The sequence below is a fragment of the Erithacus rubecula genome, assembly GCF_903797595.1.
Source record: "Erithacus rubecula genome assembly, chromosome: 11".
Lineage (NCBI taxonomy): Eukaryota > Metazoa > Chordata > Aves > Passeriformes > Muscicapidae > Erithacus > Erithacus rubecula.
In genome coordinates this window covers 8,632,838-8,657,962 of record NC_136663.1, presented here as the reverse complement: position 1 = coordinate 8,657,962, position 25,125 = coordinate 8,632,838, and the positions used below count along the sequence as shown (strand labels likewise).

Below are 25,125 nucleotides of genomic sequence, written 5' to 3'. Positions count from 1 at the left end.
AAATATATGTTGGTTTTTCAAGCCATATAGGTATAAGATTGCAGTGCTCTTTTTTCTTTCTTCCTCCTTACTTGGAGACCATAAATATGGAGGAAATAATAGAAGGATAAATAGAAGGAATAATTGATTCTGGTTCAGCAATCCAGTGAGCAGCCCCTGGTGAAAATGTAATAGTTTATTGTTGTAGATGTGTAATACACCAGGAGTCATTGTCAGCTGCTCTCTTGGACTGAGGTCTGTTTTCTGAACCAGGACAGGACATTAGCTAAAACACAAACACAGAGAAATTAAAAAGAGTAGTGCTGGTTTGAAGTAGGGCTTCCAATGTATTTTGAGCTCTGTTGGATTTTTGGGGGTTTATAATACTCAGTGTTTGGAGGGATTAGTTTTTGCTTCCAATTATTTTATAATTTTAGTTAATTTTGAAATTTATGCACCATGCCAAAAGGGTTTTGTGATATGTCATGTATCTTTGTCAGTCTGTTACAGAGCATTCAGAGTTTCATCAGAGATTTGTCAGGGTACTTCTCTCGCAGGCATATTTTTAAAATATATTCCTTTTAAGAGGCTGTCTTGGAAGCAGCCACTCTTGGGTTTTAGCTAAAATCTGCCAGCATCAAGTGTGACAAATGTTGTAGACACTACAAGTAATAAATGTCTTTAGGAGTGAGATGTTGAAGTCTCAAATGCTCAGGCACTGGTTGGTCTCTGAAATGTCTCTTGGAGAAAGGGTGCTTCATCCCAGTTTGAGTGATGAATATTGGCAGAATTGGTCCTGTGCTTATTGGCCCTTTGTAACAAACCTGTGCTGACACCGTGGCCGAGCTGGGTTTACTTGTGATTGAAGAATGAGATTGATTTTTGTGGTTGCCATAACAATTGGATTGGTGTGTGAAAAAATGTTAGTAGTATTCACTGGAGTGAATTGACAGCTCTAGGATGCCTGTTCCCAAATTAAAACAACTGTTTCCAGCTCTGAGAAATGGTGTCTGCTTAGCTTTTGTAAGATGGTGCTCAGCAGGGTCTTAGAAATGACCTGAAGATTTTAAAAGTGCCTTTGCTATGCCTAATTTTAAAAATCCAGCTTTGAGCTGGAGTTAATAAGGGTAAACCAGGAGGCTGAGCTTTCACTCCCACCAGGCTATTGTGTGTATTCACAAAGTGGAGAGAACAGGACAATCTAAGGAGTCCCTAGAAGAATGTAAATGCACTGCAAGTGTCTAGACATGCAGTCACTCGTACTGCAAATGTCTTAGCACTGACATATTCAAGTTTAAAGAAGGCTTGCACTGCTGAAACTGTAATAAACAATGGTCATTCCTGTCTCACCTCCAGCTGAAGCAGTCTGGACTTTGGAAATGGACTGGTGCTTCTGCAAAAGATTCAGCTTGGTGCTTCAGGAGCCTTTGGATGACTGGAGGGGCTCGAGTGGGTCATGACAGCTGAGCCTGGGGCTGGGCAGGGTGTCAGTGTCACTGAGCTGGTTGAGTCTTGAGTGCTGGAATTCACAGACACCAAGTTTCAGTCACCTTCAGGCTTCTGGTGTATTTGTTCTTTTTTGTAGTTGCTTTGGATGTGTTGGTCTTTGTAAATGTCTAGTGAACATCACAGGAGACTTCTTGGTCTGCAAGTTGCCCATGGGAGGGGATTTAGAATGGGGGAGTAAATAAGCTAATTAAAGTTCAGGTGCCTTAGTTCTATCAGCTTCCTGAGATAGGGAAGTGGAGAGGGAGGTGCTGATCTCTTCACCCTGGTTACAGGACATGTGGGAATGGTTCAAAGCTAAGAGGAAATTTGGATTGGATATTAGGAAGCCTTTCTTTACCAAGGAGATGATCAAACACTGTAACAGGTCTACTAGAGAGGTGGTCAATGCCCCAACCCTGTCAGTGTTCCAGAGGCATCTGGACAAATCCCTTAACTACAACTTGCTTTAATTTGGTCAGCCCTAAATTGGTCAGGCATTTGGACCAGATGATTATTGTTGACCCCTTCCAATTGAAATACTTCTCTCTTCTCTCTTCTCATTCACTTCCACATCCTTCTATTTTAGCCCCTGTGTCTGGCTTTCCTGTTGGAAGACTTTCAGTGATTCCCTGCTAAGCCCCTTCCTTAGGTGCTTTGATTTTCTTGCAAAGAATCTCTCTCCTTTCCTCTCATGAGGCTGCCCACAGCCCCATTCCTGAGCAGTCCAAGTTCAGACAAATGCCAAAGTTGGTGCTTCAGCCCAAGTGACTTGAGGTGGTGGTGGCTGCTGCCAGGACCAGGAAGAGTGGTGATCTGTATCACACAGGGGCATGGACATGGTTTGGCTGCCAGCTGACTTGTGCTTGTGTTGCCTGGGGTGAAATTCCTCCATCCTCTGCTTTGGCTGGCTCCTGAATATCTGGGTCATACTTTGCTTCTTTAGGTCTCTGCCTGCTGTGAAAAGTTACACCAGCTGGTAAGGACAACATCTTGCTTCATGAAGGGTTTGCTGATGCTCTAGTGGGTACATGCAGCTCTCTGGACTGGTATTTCATGTTGTTGGCATTTATTCATAGTGAAAAAATGGGCTCCATGTCTCCACTGGTGAGTTGACTCATCTATGTGCTGCTGCTTGGGAAGATCACTGAGTTATACAGGAGGATCTGTAGGGTGCTGCTTTGTCTACAAAAGCAGCTGTGTACAAAACTGGCACTTTTCTCCAAGCAGCAAGATAACTGCACTGTTAACACCCAAGCTTTGCTCAGCTAGATGGTCATGCCAGAAACCTTGCCTCTATTACAGCCTGAGCCCATGGCTTGCCATTGAAATGCTTCATCTTGATGCAGGTAGCCTTTCTCTTGAGCAAAGAGTGAGCCCTTACCACTGGAATTTGTAATCTCCTAATGTCGTAGGTGTTCATATTCTATGATTAAACTAAGTGATATGTTTAATTCTGAACAGTTTACCTGGAAAAAATGAATATATTTTACCAATCTTAAAGGCACAAACTGTTCAGTGTTTTCTCTGCTGAGTCTTGTGAATAACTTAGCATAGATGTATACATAGATGTATGTATTTGCACAAAGTAAAACAAACTGCTGTTGCAGTCCTGTGATCTGTGAACATTTTAATTTCCATGATGGTAATTCCAGCTCACAACAAACTACTTATCTTACCTCTACTGCTGCACTAGCCATTTATTTTAGGTCCTGTTAAAGGTAAAAAGACTAACTGCTCTGCAGACATGCTTGTCTGCTTTAATTAGTCTTCCTGAAGCTGTGCAAAGAGCACTGCACTTAATTAGCTTTCCTTAAATTAGGATTGATATACCAGCCTGTATAGGTTGACACCGTCATTACTGTCTAATAAACTAAGTGCTCTATTCTGTAATTTTTTTCCCCAGGTGGTTGATTTGCAAGATGCCAGACAGAGCCAGCTTTAGCAGGGCCCTTGTCACTGCCTTGGGGCTGGAGGTTGGCCAGTGCTGCTGGGGGCTGGCAGGGCCTGGGCAGTCTGGGTGGCTCCTGCTTTCCTGATTCTTGCTTGCAGGTCCACCATGGCCAGTTGTGAGCAGTTCCCCTGATCCTCCCAAAGTTTTGCAGGCATTGCCTTGCTCTGGTGCTGAACCTCTGAAACAAGGAGAAGGGAGGAAAGATTTTGTTCTTTCATTGGCAGAAACTCCATGCCAGAGCGAGTTCATCTCTGTAAAGCTGTGTTAGACATCTGTTTTACATGAAGATAGTCCTGTAAAAAGTGGAAGTTGCCACACTGAAATGCTTTGGGTTTTTTTGACCAGTGCTGGGGGGTTCTTAAAGGCACATATTTATCTCCAGTCCTTTCCAGCATGAAGACCAGAAAATCTCTTAACTCTGTGTCTCTGTCTCTTAAACCATTTTCTTTTAACCAAACTGTGTGTATGTTGCAACAACTGGACTTAGATCATCTCATTACTTTTACAAAGTATGTTTTGACAATTTAAAATTAATAATTAATTAATAATTTACTAGGTGTGATGATATTGAGAGATGCTTCCTTTGAGGCCTTGAAAGAAGGGAGAGAGGGGGATGATCAAGCTCTTTAACCCACAAGGTCACCTTGGTGGCTCCCACAAGCTGGGGCACTGCCAGTTTCTATATTCTTGTAGTCAATCATGCAAATGTGTGTGCATGTTACTGTGGATTTAAGTAACATCAGCAGGTGCATGAAACAGTCTGTCCCTTGTGGTTTAGTGACACAACTCGCTGCAGGCTGGTCTGGTTACAGTCAGAAATGTGGTCTGGTCTCTCTGAGCTCCCTCCTGCCACAGCCTTTGGGTATTGCACAGCCAGACAGTATGGCCAGGGCAGGAGTTGGAACAGCCCCTTCCTCTTCACAGGACAGACCTGCCACACAGCTGAGTGCAGTGTTGTTTCTTCACCCAGATGGTTTTTGTCAGCTGCCCCCAGGGTCCTCCCTGAGGTGTGTCCAGGGGTGGCTGGTGGAGGTACCAAGGGAGGGCACAATTTACAGAGCAGTGGGCAGGCTGTGCTGCCCACACCCAGCCTTTCCTACCCCTGCTTCCACTGCATTGCCTGATTCTCCAGGATGAGAGACAGCTCTCTGTGGGTCCTGGAGACAGAAGTGGTACCACTGGACCTAGAGGAAAAGCAGGAGGCAGCTGAGAACCAGACCATACCCTGTAGGAGCACGTGTGCAGGATGCTGCCCTGTGGCTCAGAGCTGCAGTCCCATCATTCCAGGGGTCCCACATGCCAATCCCTATGGCCATCTGAAACTTCTTCAGTAATAAAAACTGAAAACCAGAAATACAATTAATCACACTTAATATTGTTACTGGTGAGCCGAATTCTCTCAGAAAATTTCATCTAGGTGTAGGCCTGTGTGCCAGGATCATCTTACTGCTGTGGACTTGGAGCTCTTGCTGTGAGGTTGGCTTCTCTTGTCCCATTGACTACCTGGCCATTGACTCTGCAACACTTCTCAAGTATCCTTATGCCAAGGAGTATCATGCCTTGTTTTACTTGATCAGTGCCTTTCTTACCTCACCTTGCAGTCTGTGCCCAGAATAAACTGCCTGTGACAAGCTACAAGTCCAAGTGCTTTGAGTAGTTCTAAAGGAGAAACAGATCTGAGCCTGGTGGTTGAACATATCCAAGCTGGTGGGAAATGCTAAATCAGAATTTGGACCTCACTTCAGCTTTGCATCTGTGAGTTTATGGATCTCAGATGGTTGTGAGCTGTGTCTGTGCTGTGCTGAGAAGCAGCTCAGAGCCAGCCTGCACCTCCCCAAGGGCAGCAGGCTGAGCACAAAGGGAGGCTGGGGCTGCCCCACCAGACTTGCAGCTTTGGACTCTGAACTGGGACCACCATTGGCCTCTGCAGTAGACTTGACTGGCCAAATACATCTCAGCAAAACAGCCCATTAGTTGCTACCATTGTATAAATGTGGCAAAATATTTGGCACCCCTGTTTTTCTGCTCACTTCTATTTAGGGCAGGCTGCAAATATGCACTTTGTAGAAACCAATCTGTGAATTTTTTAACTGCCTGGAGCTACAATTCACAATGGATGGCAGATGCTTGTGGTAGCAGGCCCTGAACATCTGGGATAAGCTCTGTGTTCCTCTGACACAGGAACCTACATTCTCTTTGAAGCAGCTCTTAACTTTTTTCTTGCTCACTTGCTAGATAAAGCAAACCATTTGTGTGCATTCAGTTGACTCTTTTAAATGAAATAACTTAAAGATTTACTGGCTGAGGAGGGCACTTTATACCCTGTGCATTAGTGGGACCTGGTTCAAATACATCCAGGCTGGCACACGTGTGTGTCTCTGTCCTGTACCACTGTTTGTATGGGAGTGTCTATCTGCATGTGCACAGCTCTCTAAAGAGAGTTGCACGGTGCCTTGGAGTGGTGGTATGCTGAAATTCCATCCTTAGGTGGAATTTTAAGGAATATATATTTATGGAAGTAAGGTTGTTTGCAAACCTTTAAAAATTCATTGGTTTTTAGTGCTGGCACCAGCAGATCAAAGTCCTGGTGTAGTTGAAAGATTTTATATCTTTCAGTGTCACAGTCTCTTAATTTGTTTAGATGCATGCAAAGGATCAGAAACTAATGTGCATCTGGGGATTAAGGCAGCTTTGCTATCCAATCTGAAAGCCAGCATATTCCAAAATGTTTTCAAAGTCTCAGTGCTTTAGTGATTTTTATGTCTTTGAAAATCTCTGTTTAGTGTGCCTGGTGGAATTACATAAATGCTGCCAGCTGTCTGACACCAGCAGATACCACCCAGAGCATTTCAGTATGGAAGTGGTAGGTCTGCAAAGTTGGGGACACTGCTCTCACTGACATAGCACCTGTACAAAAAGACTAAGACTTTCTAATTCCATGTACACTTGCTCGTTTAAGAATTTGCTATAATTTTCTCCTCCCACCTCTCCTACCCCAGGAGTAATACCAGTGTTTATGCTGTAAGAAAAACAATGTGTGTTTGCATTGCACATCTCTAGAAGGGAGTTGCTATCATGATATGAGTCTTTTCTGTGGCAAAGAGAAAAGAAGAAAAGCAGTGGTCTATCTTTTCCATGGCAGTCTCAGCCTATGCCATTGTGCTTGGGGATCTTTTAACTAGGGAGGGGCTGAACTTACTCTAAAAGTTAAGATAAAAGCAAAATAAACCAGCAAACCCCTTTCTGTAATGACCTCATTGCTCTTCAGCTCTGGTCCCACATTCCTCCCAGTGCTTGGGAGGGCTCTGCTATAGTCCAGAGGTCTGGGAAAGAAGTTGCTGTAGGACAGCTTGGGATGAAGGGAGGCCCTGAAGCAAGAGTTCAGGAAGTTTTATTTGTTGAATGCTTCAGGTTTTGTGTCTCACTGGTGCCAGGCTCTGCTCTATTAAAATGATGATTCCTGAGTCAGATGCTTTATTTACCCCATCTGTGTGGCCCTAGACCATACCTGTGGCCCAGCTTGGTGTGCTCCCAGTGTTCCTGCCACCCACTGCTGCAGGACATACATATGTGAGCCTTCCAGGGCAGGGCTGCAAATCCCAGTACTGGTACACACATGGTACAGCACATGCAAAAGGATGTTCAGCTTTTCCTGAGGACCAAGCTGATTTGTAAGATCTAAGGAGTTGATGTCCCTTTCTATCACTTTCACATTTTTCCTATTGAACCTGATTTTCCCTTGGTCCATAATTGGCAGTGTAGATTTTATGAAGTCTTGCATCTTCTGATTGCCTTTACTGGGACCAAAACTCTCACTCGGTTTTGTCACATTCAGCTTGGTTTGTACGTGTTTCAGTGCCTCTGCTCTGTGCCAGCTGTGCTCATGGAGTGTCAGATGGTGTGACATCTACTCTTTGGCATGGGCATGAGGGTTATTTGTGTTCCATTTAGCTTTGTAATTAGGAACAATCTATTTTTACTCTAGCTGCAAGGCATCTAGACTTTTTCCTGCTTGTTTCTTTGGAGTGAACTTGATGGGCTAAATTGTTTAGTTTTTGTGAGGGAATATCTGTAATGAAATGAAAGCTACTAAGACCAAGAAGTTAAACCAAAAAGAAACATGAAAAAATGCCCAAGGAGATTCACTTGTCTAAACAGTTTTTTAAAAAATAGATTAGATTTAGTATTCAGATTAGATTGGAAGATGCTTCAGCAGAGTCTTCTGAAAACATGGTTGTTGTTGTCTGGATGTCTCTGATGGACTCTGTGTTTTGATACCTTCTTCATGATTGGGAGATAAATTTTCCTTTTCTTTTTTTCTTTGGATAGGAAAGAATGCATTTTCACCATCGACCCATCAACTGCCAGAGATCTTGATGATGCTTTATCCTGTAAACAACTCCCTGACGGTATGAGATTTATTTTACAAAATACTTCTAGTGTTTGTATTCAGCTGTTGACACACTCGTATCTATAATTTGTCCTGAAGTATTCTTTGCCAAATATAAGTAGAGTAATAAACTAGTTCTTCTCCTGTTGCTTTAATTGCTTGTTTTTAGAAATCTTGGAGCAGACCTCTTCAAGCTGCACTCAGTCTTGGTGTTAGAAAATGCAGAGGCACAGTGTTTTGCATAATCAGAGCTGTAATTTGATTTGAGCAGCTCTCAACTGTCTCCTGTCGTTATGGGAGTTAAAGCTGAATAGCTAATACACCACCCTGCAGCCTAAAGTCAAGTGGAACTTTGACCTTGTGTGTGCAGTCCATGGGTAAAGGAATCCAGTTTTTTGAAGGTCACTGGCTGAATTGTTTTTGGTGTTTATGGGATGCTGGGAATTGTCAGATGAGCATAGTGTGCCTTATAAGTTGTGTTTTTCTTCTCATTGCCTTTTGAGATTTCTCTTCAGCCTTATTTGTACTTTTACTGTGCTGTAAGCCAACAGAACAGAAAGTAAAGCTCCAGAAGCCAAGTCTTGATGATTATGACCAAAGGAACTTCTCTTTTGTAAGCTTACTTTGCCATCCAAGCTCTGCTCCTTTAGTTTGATAAGATCCAGTAACAGGCTTGGTTAGAAATATTGCATGATTAGATTAGCCTATCCACCCCTTATAATGAAGATAAAGGGTTTTTTTTTTTGGTGTGGGTTTAGTTTTTCTTGCTTTTGCTTATCATCACAGTATGATGACATCCAAGACATAATTTTCATTTTTTGAAGTTGATTTCATACTGTGCAATGTGGCCAATGCATTGTAATGTCATTTAGTCCCAAGTACAGAGTACTATAACAGTGCTATAAAAAAGATAAAAAAAACAGAGGTGAAAGACAATTTGAGGCCAATAAAATTAATTATACTATACAATAGCAGTTTTGAGGCAAGATTAAGGAAATATTACCATTCTGTTTCACAGAAAATTGGAAGTCTTCTTGAGAGATCCTGAGCTGAGCTGTGTTCTCCCTCTTTCCACTTTGGCATCTGAATCCCTGTAGGTTTATGGCAGTGTTGTGATCCCATAGGTCCTCAGATCTAAAGTGCTGAAGCTCTGGCTTCTGAGTATTTACTGTTCACATATATATGGGTTTTAGATGCTGCAGGAATCATTCAGTGAGCTGGTTTGTGGTACATGCATCTGCATTGTTCTCTTATCCATTAGCCATTTGGAGAAAGTGTTCAAAGAAAGAGTCAGTGTGAACAAGAATTCTTCACTGCCAGCAAGCCTCCAAAGCCATTGCAGCCCTGTCACTCGTGCTTGGGGCTTGTGGGTATGTAGTGATGGGGATTGTGGCCACCCCTGAATTTTGCCTTGTCTTTCCACCTCCAGCAGAGGAGAAAAGAGGCAGTAGAGTGAATGCACTCACTGGTGGCTGGTCCCATCCCAAAAGCATTTGGTGACCCCTGTGGATCATTTTCCATGAGCCATTAGCTGGGAGCCTGCTCTGAGCAGCCCTTTATGTGCCAGATCTCTGCCTTTTGGCTGGAGCCATGCATCCTTCCATGGGTTCATTTTACCTTGTTCTCCCCTCAATGAGAAGATGCTCTGAGCTGGAGCCTTCCTTATCTGTGCCTGTCCTGGGCATCATGTGCTCAGCCTCTCCTTTCAGCTGTGATCTGCTGTGAGAGTGCCCACACTCCATCACCACCTCAGCTTTTGGCTAAAGAAATTGAAATTTACTCTCTGGAAAGGCCAGTTTTGGTGCTGGTAAATCCCAAGGACCAGGTTTTAAATTGCTGTGGAAAGAACCACTGTGGAAATACCTTTTCATTTATTTTAAAGTTTGTGGTGTTTATTCTGAGAAGACCTGGTGGCTGAGAAGGAAGTACAGGCAGGAAACCAGGTCCTGATGGTCTTTGGTGCAGTTATGATCCATTCAGGAGAGAACTGGGAAGTGGGGTGGGAGTGGCTGCATCCTTCACACAGGCATGGTGGCTGGCTCAGCCCAGGTCCCTGAGCAGGCAGAGGAGGGAAATCTCAGCACATCAGAAAACTGTACATCAGTGTTGGCTTAAAACATGAGAGATCCTGAGGCAGAGATATCCAGTCTGGTAGCTGGAATCATCCCCATTTATAAGGCTCTTGATGTCATACAAGGAGATGCCTACAGAGTCTTTGCAGTGAAAATGAGTAAGAACAGCAACTAGGAACTGTACTGATGGACTCTCATCCTTTATCCTCTCAATGTGCTGCTGTTTTGTTGTGCTGTTTTAGGCACAAACTTGATGCAGCATCTCATGGACCTTTTTCTCAGCCTACTGTGCTAAAATGTAAAGGTTAAATTTTTAAAATACTTCCTGATCTGAAGAACTCAATTGTAACATTGTTTTGCAAGCCTTCTATAAGGGATGTCTGTTTTGCATGCAGCTGGCAATATAAGATGTATTTGTGCCCATTTCTAAGGTGTCACTTTAGAGATACAGCTGCAGAGCTTGTTCAAGAGACCAGGTGTTGGATCCTCAGCCAGGGTTTGAGCATCACATAGTCTCTGTTCCTAGCAGGAGGAAGAAACAGAAATGTGTGTGTTCATATTACTTGACACATGCTCTTTATTGCAGTCCTTATTTTGCACCTGATGGGGAATTTAGAGATAATTCATTCCATCAGCCATTTCCTGGCTGGGACTGGGCTCTGTCTAGCTGGGGTCATTCTTCTCTTCAGTTTTTGGCACAGAGGACTTCAGCTCACAGACCTGCAGCTGGCAGAAGACACCCAGATTCATCTTGTATCACAAGTTCCTGGGGCATTTTCTTGCATGCAAATTGAATCTCTCTGGACTTGTTACTTTTTTGTCCTGGTGTGAGCTGAGTATCTTGCTCAGTGATTTTCAGTCTCTGGTCCCCTGGCCCCTGTGGCACTATGTGGTGTATCATTATAAGCCCATGAAATGAGGCTGGTAAAAGCAGGGGTAATTTGTAAAATTTTCTAAGATATCTGTACTTTGACTTAAAATTCTTTCAGGAATTTCCAGACTTAGGTCCAAAAACAGTGCTGAGAGTCCTTTGGGGTCACTTTTTCGTGTTCACTTGCCTGCAAAGCTTTGGCTCTTCCCAGCTCTTTGGTGTTTAGGAGAGCCCCTATGGGAACCTCAATCTTGTGCTTAGTAGAGCCTTCTGACATGTTTTGGAGGTACCCTGTGAACCTTTGGCTCTAAAAGTTGCTATGATAGCTGCAATTATTATGACAAAGAGTTGTTTTAGAAGTTAGGAGCGTGTCCAGGTCTGGCAAGGCTGAATCTCTCATGAGGACAAAGTGGTGTTAAGAGTTAACACAGCTTTTATTCCAAATGTAAACGTGGTTACAAGAATTTATTATTTTTTCCATCTCTTTTGCCCATATGTAAAACACTTAAAAAGCCTCACCAAAAAATCACAACAAAGCAAACCACAAATCTTGGCATCCTCATGATGTCAGGAGATCTCCAAAAATCAACAGAGAATGCAGAACTCAATTCAGAATTCTCTGTTGGTGTATAGCACACTGAATTTCTACAAAAAAGCTCATTCATTGCCCACACTTCTTCTATCAGACAGCTAAATCAGGGCATTTCAGAAGGTTTTGGAGAATTAGATTGTGTTCAAGCATTCCTTGCTAATTTATTCGAGACAGTGACAGTTTCTTTGCCTTGAAGGATCTTAGGCAATAAGCAGAGAGATAAGGGACTGTCTTGGCACTTTTGTGAAGTTTCAGCCCTTCTCAGTGTGACCCTTATCAAACCTGGTCAATGGATGGAGGACTCAGCCATGCTACATCCTCAGTAAAAGATAGAAAGGAAATTTTTTTTTTTTTTGCTGAAGTAGTTCACAAATCTATCACGAAGAACTACCCAGTAGCAGAGTGTCACTAACAAAGGAAGCATGGGATGGCTGTGGGAAGAGCTGTATTTTTAATGGAACTCACAGTAGGATATTGCAGCAGTTGGAAACTTTTCCAGGGATATATGTTTTAAGTGGGCCAGTCTGGTTTTGAGAGGATTTTATATTGAGTCTGTTTCTGATTAACAGCCGTGCTCCTCGTTATTGTTTAATGATAGCAGTAGGGAGGTGAGCTTGCTGTTCACATTTGTGAGTGTATATTTTCAAAGAGATCAGCTCCAATAAAGGAGGAAAATAGGGTTATTTATGTAACAGCTGCAGAAATATGAACAAACTGTACTCCATTTAGATGATTCAGCATAACCTTGGAGTAAAAGATGGCTCTGGCCTGCACCTAGTTTCTACAGCCTCTGTACAGCTTTCAGGGTAGCTTGAGGTTTTAAACAAGTTAATTTCAGCCAATGCTCTTTTGTGATGCTTTCTGCATGTCTTCCAGCAAACTGCTGCAGCCAGGAGGGCACAGCAGAGCCATTCAGGTCATATGGATATCACAGAAAAGAGCTGGACTATCTTCAAGCCTGAGTGTTTTCACCCAGGGTGCAGGGGTTTAGAGATTTATTCTGATCTCAGCATGGCAGGTGACCTGTGTGTCCCAGTGATACCAGGAATGTTTCTCACGCTTTCCAAACCTCTTCTGGGAATTATCTGTCTGTGGTGCTTGTATTTCTGGTAATGTACCCTACTGATGCAGTTGTGTTTGAAAGCTGCTTAATGGTAGAAGTGGAATTTGGCACATTTCAAGGCAGACAATTCCTTCTAGTGAAAGGTTAGACTATGATGGGAAAAGATGAAGCAGAAATTATGGGGAAGTATTTCTGAGGGGTTGTCTTTTGATGCTGATCTCAAAACAGTGCTTTGGGCCATACTGACAGAGCTTCTGTACATCTTTTATTGTATATAAATAACTAATATGGTTCTCAGTTGTGTTTTTCTTTCATTTCTGTATTCTTACAGTCTTTTACAAAGTAATTCGAGTTCAAGTAATTTACATCTTATATTTTTTTAGGAGGAATTGTTGTATTGCAGAATAAAAATACATTCTGCAGACTGTTTGCTCTGGTTTCCATGTCCTTAGTGACTCTGCTTGTCTGCATTTTGGAGTGAGCCATAGGTAGATACAACCATTGGCTCTTGCCAGTGTTGGCCCAATGACCTAAACAAATGATGCTTCTGCATTCCCTGTTTTTTTCTGTTTCCCTTAAATCCATTCAATCTGTTGGTGAATTTTAATCAAATGTACTTAAAGGCAATGGGATAAAAGAGTCAAACACATTGTGTTTCTAAAAGTGTGGTAAAAATGGGGTATAAGCAAAGAAGAGAACTTTTCTTTTTGTGACCCACATCTGGGAAGAGTGCAGCATGACCTTTCTGCTTAGCACAGAGTTTCTTGTGAGCTGCAGTTTTTGGGAACAGATCTGCAGAGGCTTAGATCTCTTTTTTGAAGGAGCCTGTTTCACACATTTTGGTAGGGCCAACTAATGTTTTGCCAAATGTTGATGAAACTCTCTCTTGTCCACTGCGAGTATCCAGGCTCTGGGGCTGCTTTTCTTAGACCTGGACAGCTTAGTAGACATCCCCTGGTGTGTGAGCTCCAGAATTTTGTGCCTAAAAACGCCTGTAGAGCCCTGGTAGCCTCGAGATGTTCTCTGCCATCTCAGGTGACCACCTGGTCTTCCTCTCCTTTGACCTGCATTCTTTCCTGGTGTAGTTTGCAAACACTTAGGATGTTTTAATTTTGCAAAGTTTTGTACACCTTTATTTTGCTATTTAAGATGTAAATATTCCCTCTTCCATTCAACTTTGTCTCCCTGACCACCGCAGGATGAAATTTGCTCTAGCAAAACGTGGTACAGGACCCTTCAGCAAATCCCTTTGGTCCCTGCAGGACAGAGTATCAGGAGAGTTTGTAACTGGAGTCTTGCTGTGCAGACTTGCTTAAGATAAACACTGAAGAATGAACTAGTGTTGGATCAAAAGTTACTTTTGAAATGAGTATGGACTTATTTATCAAAAATGATTTATGAAATTACTATGCTTCCTTCTTTGTAAGCCATTTAAGATGAACAGACACCAGACCTGCAGAGAAAATGACGGAAACACATTGACATCTGATTCAAATGTCAAATGATCATAAACTGCAATTTGCTTAGATTACTGCAGGAGTCAAATAAGGGGAAAATAAGATCTACAAGGAGTTAGATTGTGGGTAACATTTGGTCAAATTTTGCTTTAGTATCAGTCATAATTAGCTTGTCTCTCCTTTTACCTGCTGGTTAATCTGGGGATGTTTTGTTGTGTCCCTAGGAGAGTGAAAAAGACACATTGCAGTGATTAGAAAGAGGTACATGTTCTTTCTTCTGATTGAGGGCTTCATTGAAATATGCAGAATGCTGTCATATCTCTGCCAAATCCAGATCCCTGCTGTGCCCCACAGTGTGCTCCTGTGCAATGCTGGGAAATGCAGCGTGCACAGGATATTTTGTCTCTTCTTTTGAGGTAATGTGAGGTTGTGTGCAGAACACACACTTCACTTCCAATTTCCAAGTGCAGGGTTGAATGGAATCAGAGGGCTGAATTGAGTCAGCTTTCCTCCACCAAACATCTCTCTTGAAATTGGTGGGACAACTTGATGATATGGGGCAGGTTGCTCCAAACTGCTGGTGGCTGAAAGGAAGATAGACTGAGCCAAATCCCCAGACAAGTGCATTAAACTGGCTGTTGAGGTACTGGGGTGGTTAAGGAAGTTTGGATTTAGTTAAAACATTGATTGCTAGAACATAATTTGTTGAAACATTTTTTTGCATATATTTGGAAGCTGCTTGTGAGAAGGTTGATTAAAAGCTTGGTTAAGCAAAATTAGGCTTTGTGATTAGTAAAAATTAGGGTTTGTGATTAGTAATCCATATTTATTGTACTGGACTTTTATGTCAGGTATAAGTATTTTATAAATATTTCAGCCTTATCCCAAAAGTTGTTTGTGGTTTTTTTTTTTTACTCAATGCAAAGAAAGCCTTGTGGCAAAGAGACGTGGGATTAAAACAGAAGGTACATTGTGTGAGAAGGACTAAGGTAACAAAGGCTGTGGCTGCAGAACATGCAAACAGATGTGCAAATACCACTGGAATTGCTCATACAAGTGAGTTTACTTTTCTGCAGGGAGGAGGGATGCTTTGGGCAAAGTTGCCTTCCAGATCATTTCAGTTCATGAATTCAGGACCTGGGACAATTCCCCAAAGATGTAGAGGCACAGGATTTTGTGTCCTGGTGGGTCTCACTGGTATTTGTGGATACAAACTTAAAAAAGAGAGTGTCTGATTTTGTATTGAAGGAAAAAGAAAAAGAGAGAATGCCTTTAAGTAGCTGGATAATGGAAAGAAGATCTAGAAATTCTTATGCAAACAGATCTAAAAGCACTTTGCCTACGATTTCCATTTATGAAAAAGGACCCCAAAGACCAGGAGAGTCTTTGAAGAAGAACCACAAATGATAAGGGATGACCAGACAGACCTAGGGCAGGATCCCTCAGAATCACTGAGTTATTGTTTTAACTTGTTATTTATTGCAGTGCAGGGTTTCAGAACCCAGATGAACAGGAAAAGCATCTTACACTGTAATTCATTTCAGTATTTCTTGATAATTGACTATTATGCTAGATACACATAAAGAGTAAAACCAGGTGCAAATGAAAGTGTTTTGGAAATCTTTCCAAAAATAAACAAAGCAGCTGGATGGCTAAAAGTGAAATCTCAACGACTTCCTTCTATTTCCAAAGGAGTTGAAGAAATGTCAGGGCTGTTCCATGGAAGTACATTGTGTGTGTTTGGCCTAGCACTGCATCCCAAGGTCTCTCTGAATGCCTGGGAATGCTCACTCAGCCTTGGACTACTGTGTACAGTAGAGATATCACAAAAGGGACTGACCTAGGTCCCTCCCCACTTGAAACCTTCATTTCAGGAACAGGATGACATCCTACACCCAAGAATACTATAATTCATCTTGAAAGCTGCTGGGTGTCACTTCCCATCTCTATAAATTCAAAGATTGCTGATTTCCTGATAGAGCCTCTTGAGTCAGTTTTGGAATACAAATAATTGATGATGTAAATACCAGAAATTATCCTTCTGCCTTCATCATGTTGGCTGCAAACCTCACTCTTCAGGGCAGTCTGCCTTGGTAACTCTTCCCCATCAGCAGAGATTGCTTTCTTTGCCAGGAATCCAAGTCACAGCAGCACAGCCATTGCCTCTGTGTCCTGCTTGACATCTTGTCTTGATGAAGGGTGGGAAGATCCATCCACCAAGTGCTGCATTTGAATCTGCAGGACAAAAATGCTGGGTCTAAGTTGTAAGTAGTCATCTAGAGGTTCTCCCAGATGTGACTATATAATAACTCATGGCATTCAGTGGATAAATCTGATGTTTGGGGTTTATAGCTCCTCATAAGTTGCTCATTCCTTGAGTCTTACAAAGAAATCAATACAATTTACAATACCTCCGAGTGGAACTTTCTGTTCTGGCACCTCCCAAGTTCTGCTAAGCACTCATGCTGGCACAGAGGAAACCAGCTCTGCTGTGAACCTCTGCAGTGAAGCAGGTACCAGCAGAGGAATGGGGACAAAACCTGCATGGTCAGAAGGTGGGACACAGGCATTGCTGCATAAGGAACCCCTGTGTCTGGTCTCCATCTTCCAATGGACACCTTTGATATATCAAAGAAATGTCACATTCCCTTCATTTTCCATCATTATACTGTCTGTCCCCAGTTGTTCTGTGCTCTTTCTTGTTTTTTACTTTTGCAATATTTGTGCCCCGCTTGTATCTGCATTTTTCTGCTTGTATCTTGCTCAGCAGTGTGAAAAAATCCTTATTTAGTGTGCTTATTCTGTTGGATAGCATTGCCTGTGTCCTTCAGTCTGAAATTAAATGTTTTATCTTGTACATGCTGTGTGAATTCTGTCCTGAGTATTTAGTGTTTTCTCGCAGGAGAATTTCTTCTTCATCTAAGTGCCCATCTTAATGGTTCAGTAGTAGCACTTGCACAGAAGAGCTCTTTCATTCCTCTCCAGAGGTATTGCATCAGGTTTTAAGGGAGTTTTCAGGACAGGTGTAGGTAGTAGTTGCCATCTGGGTGACAGCATCTTCTGTCACAAGGTGATGAAGAGCTGATTTGGATTCATTCAGGACAGGAAACTTGTTTTGTTACTCTGCCTCAGTGGTGTGATATCATCTGTGAGGTCTGGAGACCTAGGTCATGCCAGCATAGTCTCCAGCTCATGGGAGTTTGGAAGCTGGGAGAACATCCCCAGCACAAAGATCTGCCCTGTGTTCCCATGGGAGGATTGACCTTCCTGCTCTCTTGAGAGCCTGAGAGAGCCTCCTGCTGACCAAGAGCCACCTCAGCATCCCCTTCAGATGTGGGGGGTCACCTTTCCTGCAGGGGCTTGTGCTGGTTTGTGTGTGAAACTCAGGGCTCTGTAATGCACAGTGCATGAAGTGCCAACTTTTGAAAGTGTCTTGGCTTTGTTTTGAGGTATAAATTCTATTGAGTAATTTTTGGATATTACTGAATTTATTAGCTGTTGCAGACAAAAATTTTATCAATTCACATGAAAGACCTGCTTCCAGAATTTAATTTAGTGATAGAGTTCCTCATAATTCTGAAACTATTTTAAGGATTGCTGATGGCTTATGGAAAAATCTAGAAAATATCTCTGCTTTTCATCTTCTCTTGTCCTTTGCTGCACTTAATGAACAGATGAGTTTTAGTTTGGACCTCACCTAGAGCCAGTCTCATATTGGTTTGTAAACTTGTAGTGGTCACTGTAACATTCAGTTGATGCAAGGGATAAAATGGCCAAAGGTCAGGGTAGCTGACCAGAGTAAAACAGCATTTTTTTTATTGTTGTTCTTTAAAGGTATTTGTTGGTTGATTGGGCAGACAGTTTTTTTTTTTTTCCTTTTTGAAATTGTTGCAACATTTACTAAGTGGATGGAAATGTTTGGATGGAAAAGTTGCTGCTCTGTGTCCTGGGGACTTGTCCTGCTCTCAAGATACAGGATCTGATCCTTTTGCCAGAGTCTTCTCATGAGGCTTTGTCAAGGAAGAGACCTTTAGAGAAGGAAAAAGCTATTACTTGCTCAGAAAAAGGGTGCAATTAGTTGCATGTCAGTTGGCTAAAGAGACATCATGTGATAATTTAAAAATTTGGTTTCTTGGTAAACAAGTTAATGGATCAGTTGCACAGTGTCTTCAAAAAGCAGAATGGCCCTAGGGCACACAACTAAAATTTAAGCACTTTCCTTGTTATTTTAAAATAAGTAAAACACACTGTCTGATTTTTTGAACAACAGCTTGGCTTCCTTTGGTGGAAAAGTAACCTCAGCTGAGAATTAAAGCCACCCACTTTTGTCTTCAAAAAGACTCCAGAGCAGACAAAAAACTTTCTCGTTCCTTGGTTCAACTATTATTTTTTATTAAACTCTTCTCCTCCCCTTCTCCATCTTGTGCTTTCTTTGCTTTCTCACTTGCTTTTCTCTCTTAAGCAGTCATTCTCTTTTCTTTCTTTTCTTCTCCCTCTATCACAAGGTGGTCACTTCAATAACCTTTGAGCTGTATGTGTTCATAGACATGCCAAAGAGAAGCAGAAATATTTGGGTCATATTGTTCATTTAAAGGTGTGTTAAAGGTCTGTGATGGCTCCTACCTGGTTCCAGCAGCTTCCCCAAGTTTTGGTGCCAATTCCTGCTTCAGTGCAGCTTTCATTGGGTTTATCTCCACCCCTTTATGGTCTGCAGCCCCTCTGACTGTGACCCTCTGTGGCAGACACTGTCCTCCCCCTTGATGAAGACTCCTGATGTTCTGTAGCACTGCCAATAGCACCAAAATGTGCATGTAAGTTAAAGGCCTCATTTCTCTCTCTTTATGCAAGTTTTTCATACTTTTGCAAGGTGCTAAATATTGCTTAGTAGATAAGAGTAACAGCATGATACCCCCAGGGCTATGGAATGGGAAAGATGTGTAATTATTTGCTGCAAGAGTTTGGTCTAACCAGGAAATAGCTTGGGACTGCCTTGAACTGCTGGCAGTTTGCTGTTTCCTGGATAGAGCAACACTTTGCAATTTTCTTTGAACTCTTCTGGTGTCTCACTGAAGGGTGAAGACAGTGTGGGAAACAGAGATTGATACAAAACCCCTGGTATTTGATTTAAAGATGACTTTTGACATCCCTCCTGAGAATGATGATGCTTGAAGAGATGGAAATGAATGGGAGTGTGTTTGCATGGTAGAGAAATACTTTCTGATGTTTTATCCTTGGAGAGCTGTGTTTTTAAGTTATATGGCCCTAAAATTCACATATGCCAGGGTAGGAACTGGAATTGCTTCATCTCTGGATTTGTGCTGTGACTGAGTAGGGTTGCTGAAGACAGGGAAGAGGGATTTGCTTCCAGTGTGTTCTTTCACATACTGTTCAAATACATTCAACTCAACTTTTTTAATTCCAGGGGCAAATACTTGATATGACCTCCTGGGTTCTTATGAAGCATTTGCAGGCTGAAAATGCATTTCCTTCTCTTCAAACTCCTTCTTAATAATCCCTTTTTGTTTATAATTGTTTTCAAAAAAGAAGAAAAGAAATTCTCTGAACTGTTTTGTCAAAGAGAATGAGATCATCATCAACAAGAACAACAACAAAAGGATCAGCCTGTTCTTTGTTCTTCTGCAAGGTGCCACTGCTCTCCTTCGATTTTAGCATCATATTGATGCACAGATTCTGGGGTGGGTTCAGACAACCCAGCCTTTCCCCTTTCTGCTTGCAGACCTCAGGAGAGCTCCTCATTGCAAAGGGCCTCTTTTCTGGGTTTTCAGTGCTGTGGTGTGATTTCAGACAATGCTCCTGTCTCCCATCCATCCGTGTCGCTGCATCTCTGTAGCTGCAGAGAGCAGCTAATGGGGTTCAGCTGGTTAATAAAACACGCCTTGCTTGGTTCTAACTGCATTCCCTGTTGCTAAACATCTCCCAAGAGCAGATTTGCAGTGCTAGAGTTTGAATGGCACAACAGTTTGGCATCCACTTTAATATGAAATGATTTTAAATGAAAGAGTCCCAGAGATCCTAAATGAAAGAAGCCATCCAAGTGCCTTCAGCATTTTTCATTGCAATAGCTGCCCCCTGCAGCTCCTGCTTTAATAGCAGCATGTGAAATGCTGGCTTAATCTTCTGTGCATTTTAATGTAAATTCCTTTTAAAAAACCCTAACCTTAAACTGGTAGTGTATACCTAGCTTAAGGGGTTGTTGTGCAGCTTTAAATTCGCTGTAAGTTAGAGAATTTGGGATGAAACAAATATGTAGTTTGTTAAAGTACTTATTTACCCAAGAAATTTAGGATATAAAAAGTCTATCATAATAGAGAGCTGCATGGCAAGGTTTGAAGTCTCTCTTTGCTGGAAAAGTAGATTTTTAAAAACAAAATGGAGGTCAAATAGACAATGTGCAGTAGTAGGCTGTGGTGTGTAGTCCATGTGGTGTCCACCCTCTACCCTTTCCCTGATCTCTTCGACAAGACTTTTTTACTCCATGACTGCTGGTTAAATTCTCTTTCCCTTTCTGGCCACTTTTTCTCTTTTTTCTTCTTTTTTTCCTTGGGAAATAACATGAGACTTACAATGTGAAATGTTCCTTTTGTGTCTTTGTCATAAAAATTAATGAGAGTAGAAAAACAGTTTGTGGACCTGGAACAGAATTCTAGTGAATAGTATTTCTCTATCCACAATGCTCTTTCATTTTAATCAGCAAATAAACCAGGAGAGAGCAGCAGACAGGTATTTCTGTGCAAGCTTAGGTTGGTATTTTGTCTAACACATTCAAAATGATTGAGAGAAATCAGATTGGTTGATCACTGTGCTGTATCTTCAAGTTGCCTTGATCTGAATATTTTGGGGGTGAGGGAGATAGGGTGATTCATACATGAGCAAGACAAACCCAAGAGCTGCCAGTTTGCATTATGTCAATGTATGTAAGAAAATATTTTGATAGAATTTCCATTAAAAGTTCAAAAGCAAGGGGCTCACTCTGACCCTGGCTTTTAGAAGCTCTGGTGGGAAACCTGAATGAAATTTAACTCTGCTCAGTGTGTTTTCATTGGCTGACTCCATGTTTTATTATCTCATGCAATGAGATCTTTCTTGGTTTGTCGATTTTCTGTTGAGGACAGAAAGTTCATGTATGTAACAGTGCACATATTGAATTAAAGTGTGATTAAAGGCATGATGTAATGACCCCCTCTCCTTTTCCTTTAGTCAATATTTGCCTGCAGGGTCAATACATTACAATATTGACTTCAAAGTATTCAGTATTTTTTTACCTTCTGAGTGTGTTGGCTTTAAGTGTGTGTAATATTAAACCTGTTGGTTGAACTGTTGGTCTAAGACTTACTGTCTAAGTAGTTTCAGGCTTGGATGCCTAATCCATGTAGAGCAGCTTTCAAGGCATGTGATAATATCACAACACAGCTGTAGGCAGCTTTCTGAGGTGAACCATTTAATCTGCTGTCTTTGCTCCCAGCTTCCTGACAAGTGGTGGAATCTGTCCCTTGGTGTGCCATGGGATTATTGCCCTCTCTCCCTGCTGCCATCATGTTTAGTCTCTGCAGGCCCTTCCAGTGACTGGAGGTTCTGTGGGCACATCTAAACCCCATCCCTCCTGCCTTCTGTGTGCATGTCTGCCACCTTTACATCTGTGCTCTGTCAAGTGCACAAAAGCTGCTCAAAAAGCAAGATTACACTGTACATACAGTGCTGTGCAAACATGGCTTAATGAAGTTAAATTGTTATGAAGTCAGGCAGCTCTGCAGGCTGGGCTGGTACTCATTTCCCTGAGCTCCCAGCTGGGGCACAGTGGGCTGGGTGTCTCCCACTAATAGGAGACTGAACCTTCTCATACTTCCTCTTCATCTGTTTCCACTCCTACTCTGCTGAAATCCTGTGCTGGTATCCATCAGAAGGCTTGCTTAATGTATTGCTTAATGACAACAGCCACAAACCATTTATCCTTCAAAAACGTGACACTCGAGAGAAAGGCTTTGATAATGTTCTTTGCAAGGTGTATAAATAAACAGGATTATCACCAGCGTGAGATCTTATTACTTTTTTTCTTTTAAAAAAATTAAGGAAAGAAAAAATATTTATAGATACCAAGAGGTTAGTGAATTCCTCTAAAGAACCAAGTGTTATAATTAGGAACCCGCTGCACTTAGAAGTATTCTACAAATAAGCACCTCAAATCCAGCCTAGTCCTTCCAGAGAAAACAAAGGTCAATAGGCTGCTTTGAGGATTAGCAAACCAGAATTTCTTGGACTCAGGTACTAATTACTTCCAAAGCTGAGGATGATCACTACTTCCAAATCCGAGTTGCTGCCAAAACCTCATGATAAACCTCAGTAGTACTCCTCTCTAGCCTAACTTTTGACTTAAGATGCTTTTAAACCGGACTCTAATTAAAGGATAAAAAGCCAAACCTGAAGGAAATGCAGGGTAACAGTGGAAATACTCTTCTAGTGGAAAGCTGCAGTTCTGCATAGGCTGAACCAAAGTAAATGAAGACTTCCCATGTCCTCAGTAGCAAATGGGGTTCAACCAGGTTGGTGCAGATTTGATAACCCAAAAGTATGTGTGACTGACTGCTCCATACCAGGGAAATGTCATCCTGCATTGCCTGTGTGCTTGGGACGTGAGGTTCCATCTTTCTTTCATGCAAAGAAATTTTATGGCAGCAAAGGGATGAGGACTGGCCTCATTCTTACAAGCTTCTAATTGGAAAGATACATCCACATGATTTTGAAGGGTTTTCACACTTCCCCCTCTGTACTTGAGGATTCATTCTATGTATATTCACTCATATTTTGTAACCATGTGGTGGTGAGTTTGAGTGTCCTCAGAGACCACGGTTTTCATCCCAGGTGGAAGAAATGGAAATAAGTATCAGTTTTGTGAGATTCTGGCATAAAGCAACAAGGTTTCTGTAGCACTGGGGGAGGGGGAGAAGAATCAGAGTTAAATATGTCAGCAGTTCATTTCTACTCACAGCCTGCTGACTTTCTTGTGCAATTCCAGGGAACCTGGAAGTGGGAGTCCACATTGCAGATGTGAGCTACTTTGTACTGGAAGAAACAGCACTGGATAAAGTAGCAAGCGAAAGGGCCACCAGTGTCTATCTGGTGCAGAAGGTAAGGACAGCTTTTCCTTTGTCTGTCTGATAATTGTGCCTTCCATTTACCATAAATTCATTTTCAGGGTTCATTTTCAGAATCTCAAAATCAAAATCAAAACCCCAATCAAGGTCCTGTTATTGCAGAACACCTACAAAAATGAGTAGGTTGATGGAAACACAGAAGCTGACATATCTGCTCACTACCTTGGAGCTTATGGAGAGAGGATGGGATGGAGCAGCAGCTTGTGACCCTGTGTCTGTGTTCAGGGAATACCCCACATGTGCCAGGGCTCACCAGCTCAGTGCTGACCTGAGCTAAGCCCAACACACCCAAGCTGGCTCCTCTGCTTTGCTCCTGGGGACTTCAGATTGGCAGATGTGGAGGATTTTGTCTTGCCTTTGATGCAAGAGTCCAACTAATCCCTCCCAGAAATGGATTTGTGTCAGAGTAGGATGTAAAACATCCTAACAAACAAACAAATGATCATGAGGTAAAACAAAAGATTCACACACTTACTTTATCTGGGTATCCCAAATAATGGAAGAATAGTGTTCCTTCATCATGCAATGAAAAGATGCTTGAAATTATACAGATTTTAGCTTATCAGAATCAAATGTTAAGGTCAAGTTTCAAGTTGACTTTTAAGTTTTACAATTGAACAGGTTCAGGTTTAACATTGTTGGAAAGGAAACGTGTAGGCTTTGTCTGTGGCTGTCTCATTTTCAGTTGAATGTGCAGAAACACTTCATAGACCATCAGATAGCATTGGCACTGTGCTCATAGTGAAGCTGGAGAACTTGGCTGTCAGTGTCCTATGCAGGCTTGAGGCAGCTGCATGAAGATGAGTGTTGAAGCATTCTCATGGACCAGATTTATCTGCCTTTCCCCACACTCCAAGGGCTTTTCTCCACAGCCCCTTCTGGAATGACAGAACATCTTTCCTATGATAAATAGACATATCCTACTTACTACTTAGGATTAGGAGTGATTCTTCCTGTCCCTTCCCTTCCTGGATGTTTTCAGGACTGTTATCTGGGGAGGTTTTTGTAATGATGCTTGTTCCAGTAGCTTCCTGTGTCTTCTCTACACTTTCTGGATGAGAAAATGATTTATGTTACACTAATGGAATCCAATTAGTGGTTTGATATCAAGCTGTTTACCTTTAGCAGCTGTTCTGTAGCTTTCTTTGGGTAGAAGCAGCAAGACACAGCTTTGGGGGGCTCAGGGAATCTGGTGGGATTTAGCTCCCTGTGGAACCACTGTGACAGCAATGCCAAAGTGTCCCTGCTGGCTCAGTGGTGGTGACACCAAGAGCACACAGCTGCTCTGTGCTGGGAGACCCCAGCTCCCTGTGCTTGCTGTTCTCCATCAGTGGGAAGCAATTGTATCTCCTGGAAGCAGCAGTTCTGGCACCAGTCTTCCCATTGATAAGCCCTTGGCTTCTGCAGTGCTCTGCTTCCTCCTCTGATGGATGAGCTGATGATGGGAGGTGTGGGTTGGCCTAGGGGGGATGCCACTGGGGCAGCAAAGCTGCACTCCAGGAGGATGTTGTGGCAGTATTTCCAAGTCAAAATACTGTGATTTGAGGCCATGTGATTCTTTTAGTCAAGGGAGAAGGAAGATTTTTATAAAGAAAGGAGACATTTTTCATGAAAATCTAGTTGGATGCTGAAGCTAATTGAATTTTCTTTTAAAGTGCTTTTACCCCTCAGCACTGCCAGTCCTATGCAATGCCAGCATAAGTTACCTGCTGCCCCTAATCTTCAATTAATCTTCAACTACTGTGGCCCAACAGTCAGGATTAGTGTTTTACCCACACTTCTTCCCTGGTGAAAACACATTTTAGAAAAAACAAATCAGGTTAGATTATGAATTTTTCAATATTTTAATTGCAAGAGATGAAAAGGAGCGAGGGGATGGGCAAAGGAACAACAAAGGTTGTCTGAAACAAGATGGTAGCATGACTCTTTTAGAAAATATGCTTTCTTTTGATGAAACTGTTTCCTAAGACAGCTGTGATTCTGTGAGAGGTTTGCACCATGCTAATCCTCCCAAAGAAGTTAAATAAAGCCACATATTTAATTTTTCTGACCCAGAAAGGGAGTTATTGTGTAATTGCTAGTGGTCTATTTA

At 42.1% G+C, this 25,125-nt stretch overlaps 1 protein-coding gene across 2 annotated transcripts in view; it reads left to right on the top strand.

The window, feature by feature from the left end:
• The window catches only part of DIS3L2 (DIS3 like 3'-5' exoribonuclease 2), a 184,999-nt gene that overhangs the window by 85,012 nt on the left and 74,862 nt on the right, over nt 1–25,125 (top strand). For both annotated transcript variants that reach the window (XM_079315695.1, XM_079315696.1), the window contains exons 11-12: nt 7,748–7,827; nt 22,895–23,007. In XM_079315695.1, coding sequence (XP_079171821.1) covers nt 7,748–7,827; nt 22,895–23,007 — 193 coding nt within the window. The remainder of the gene's footprint in view (nt 1–7,747; nt 7,828–22,894; nt 23,008–25,125) is intronic.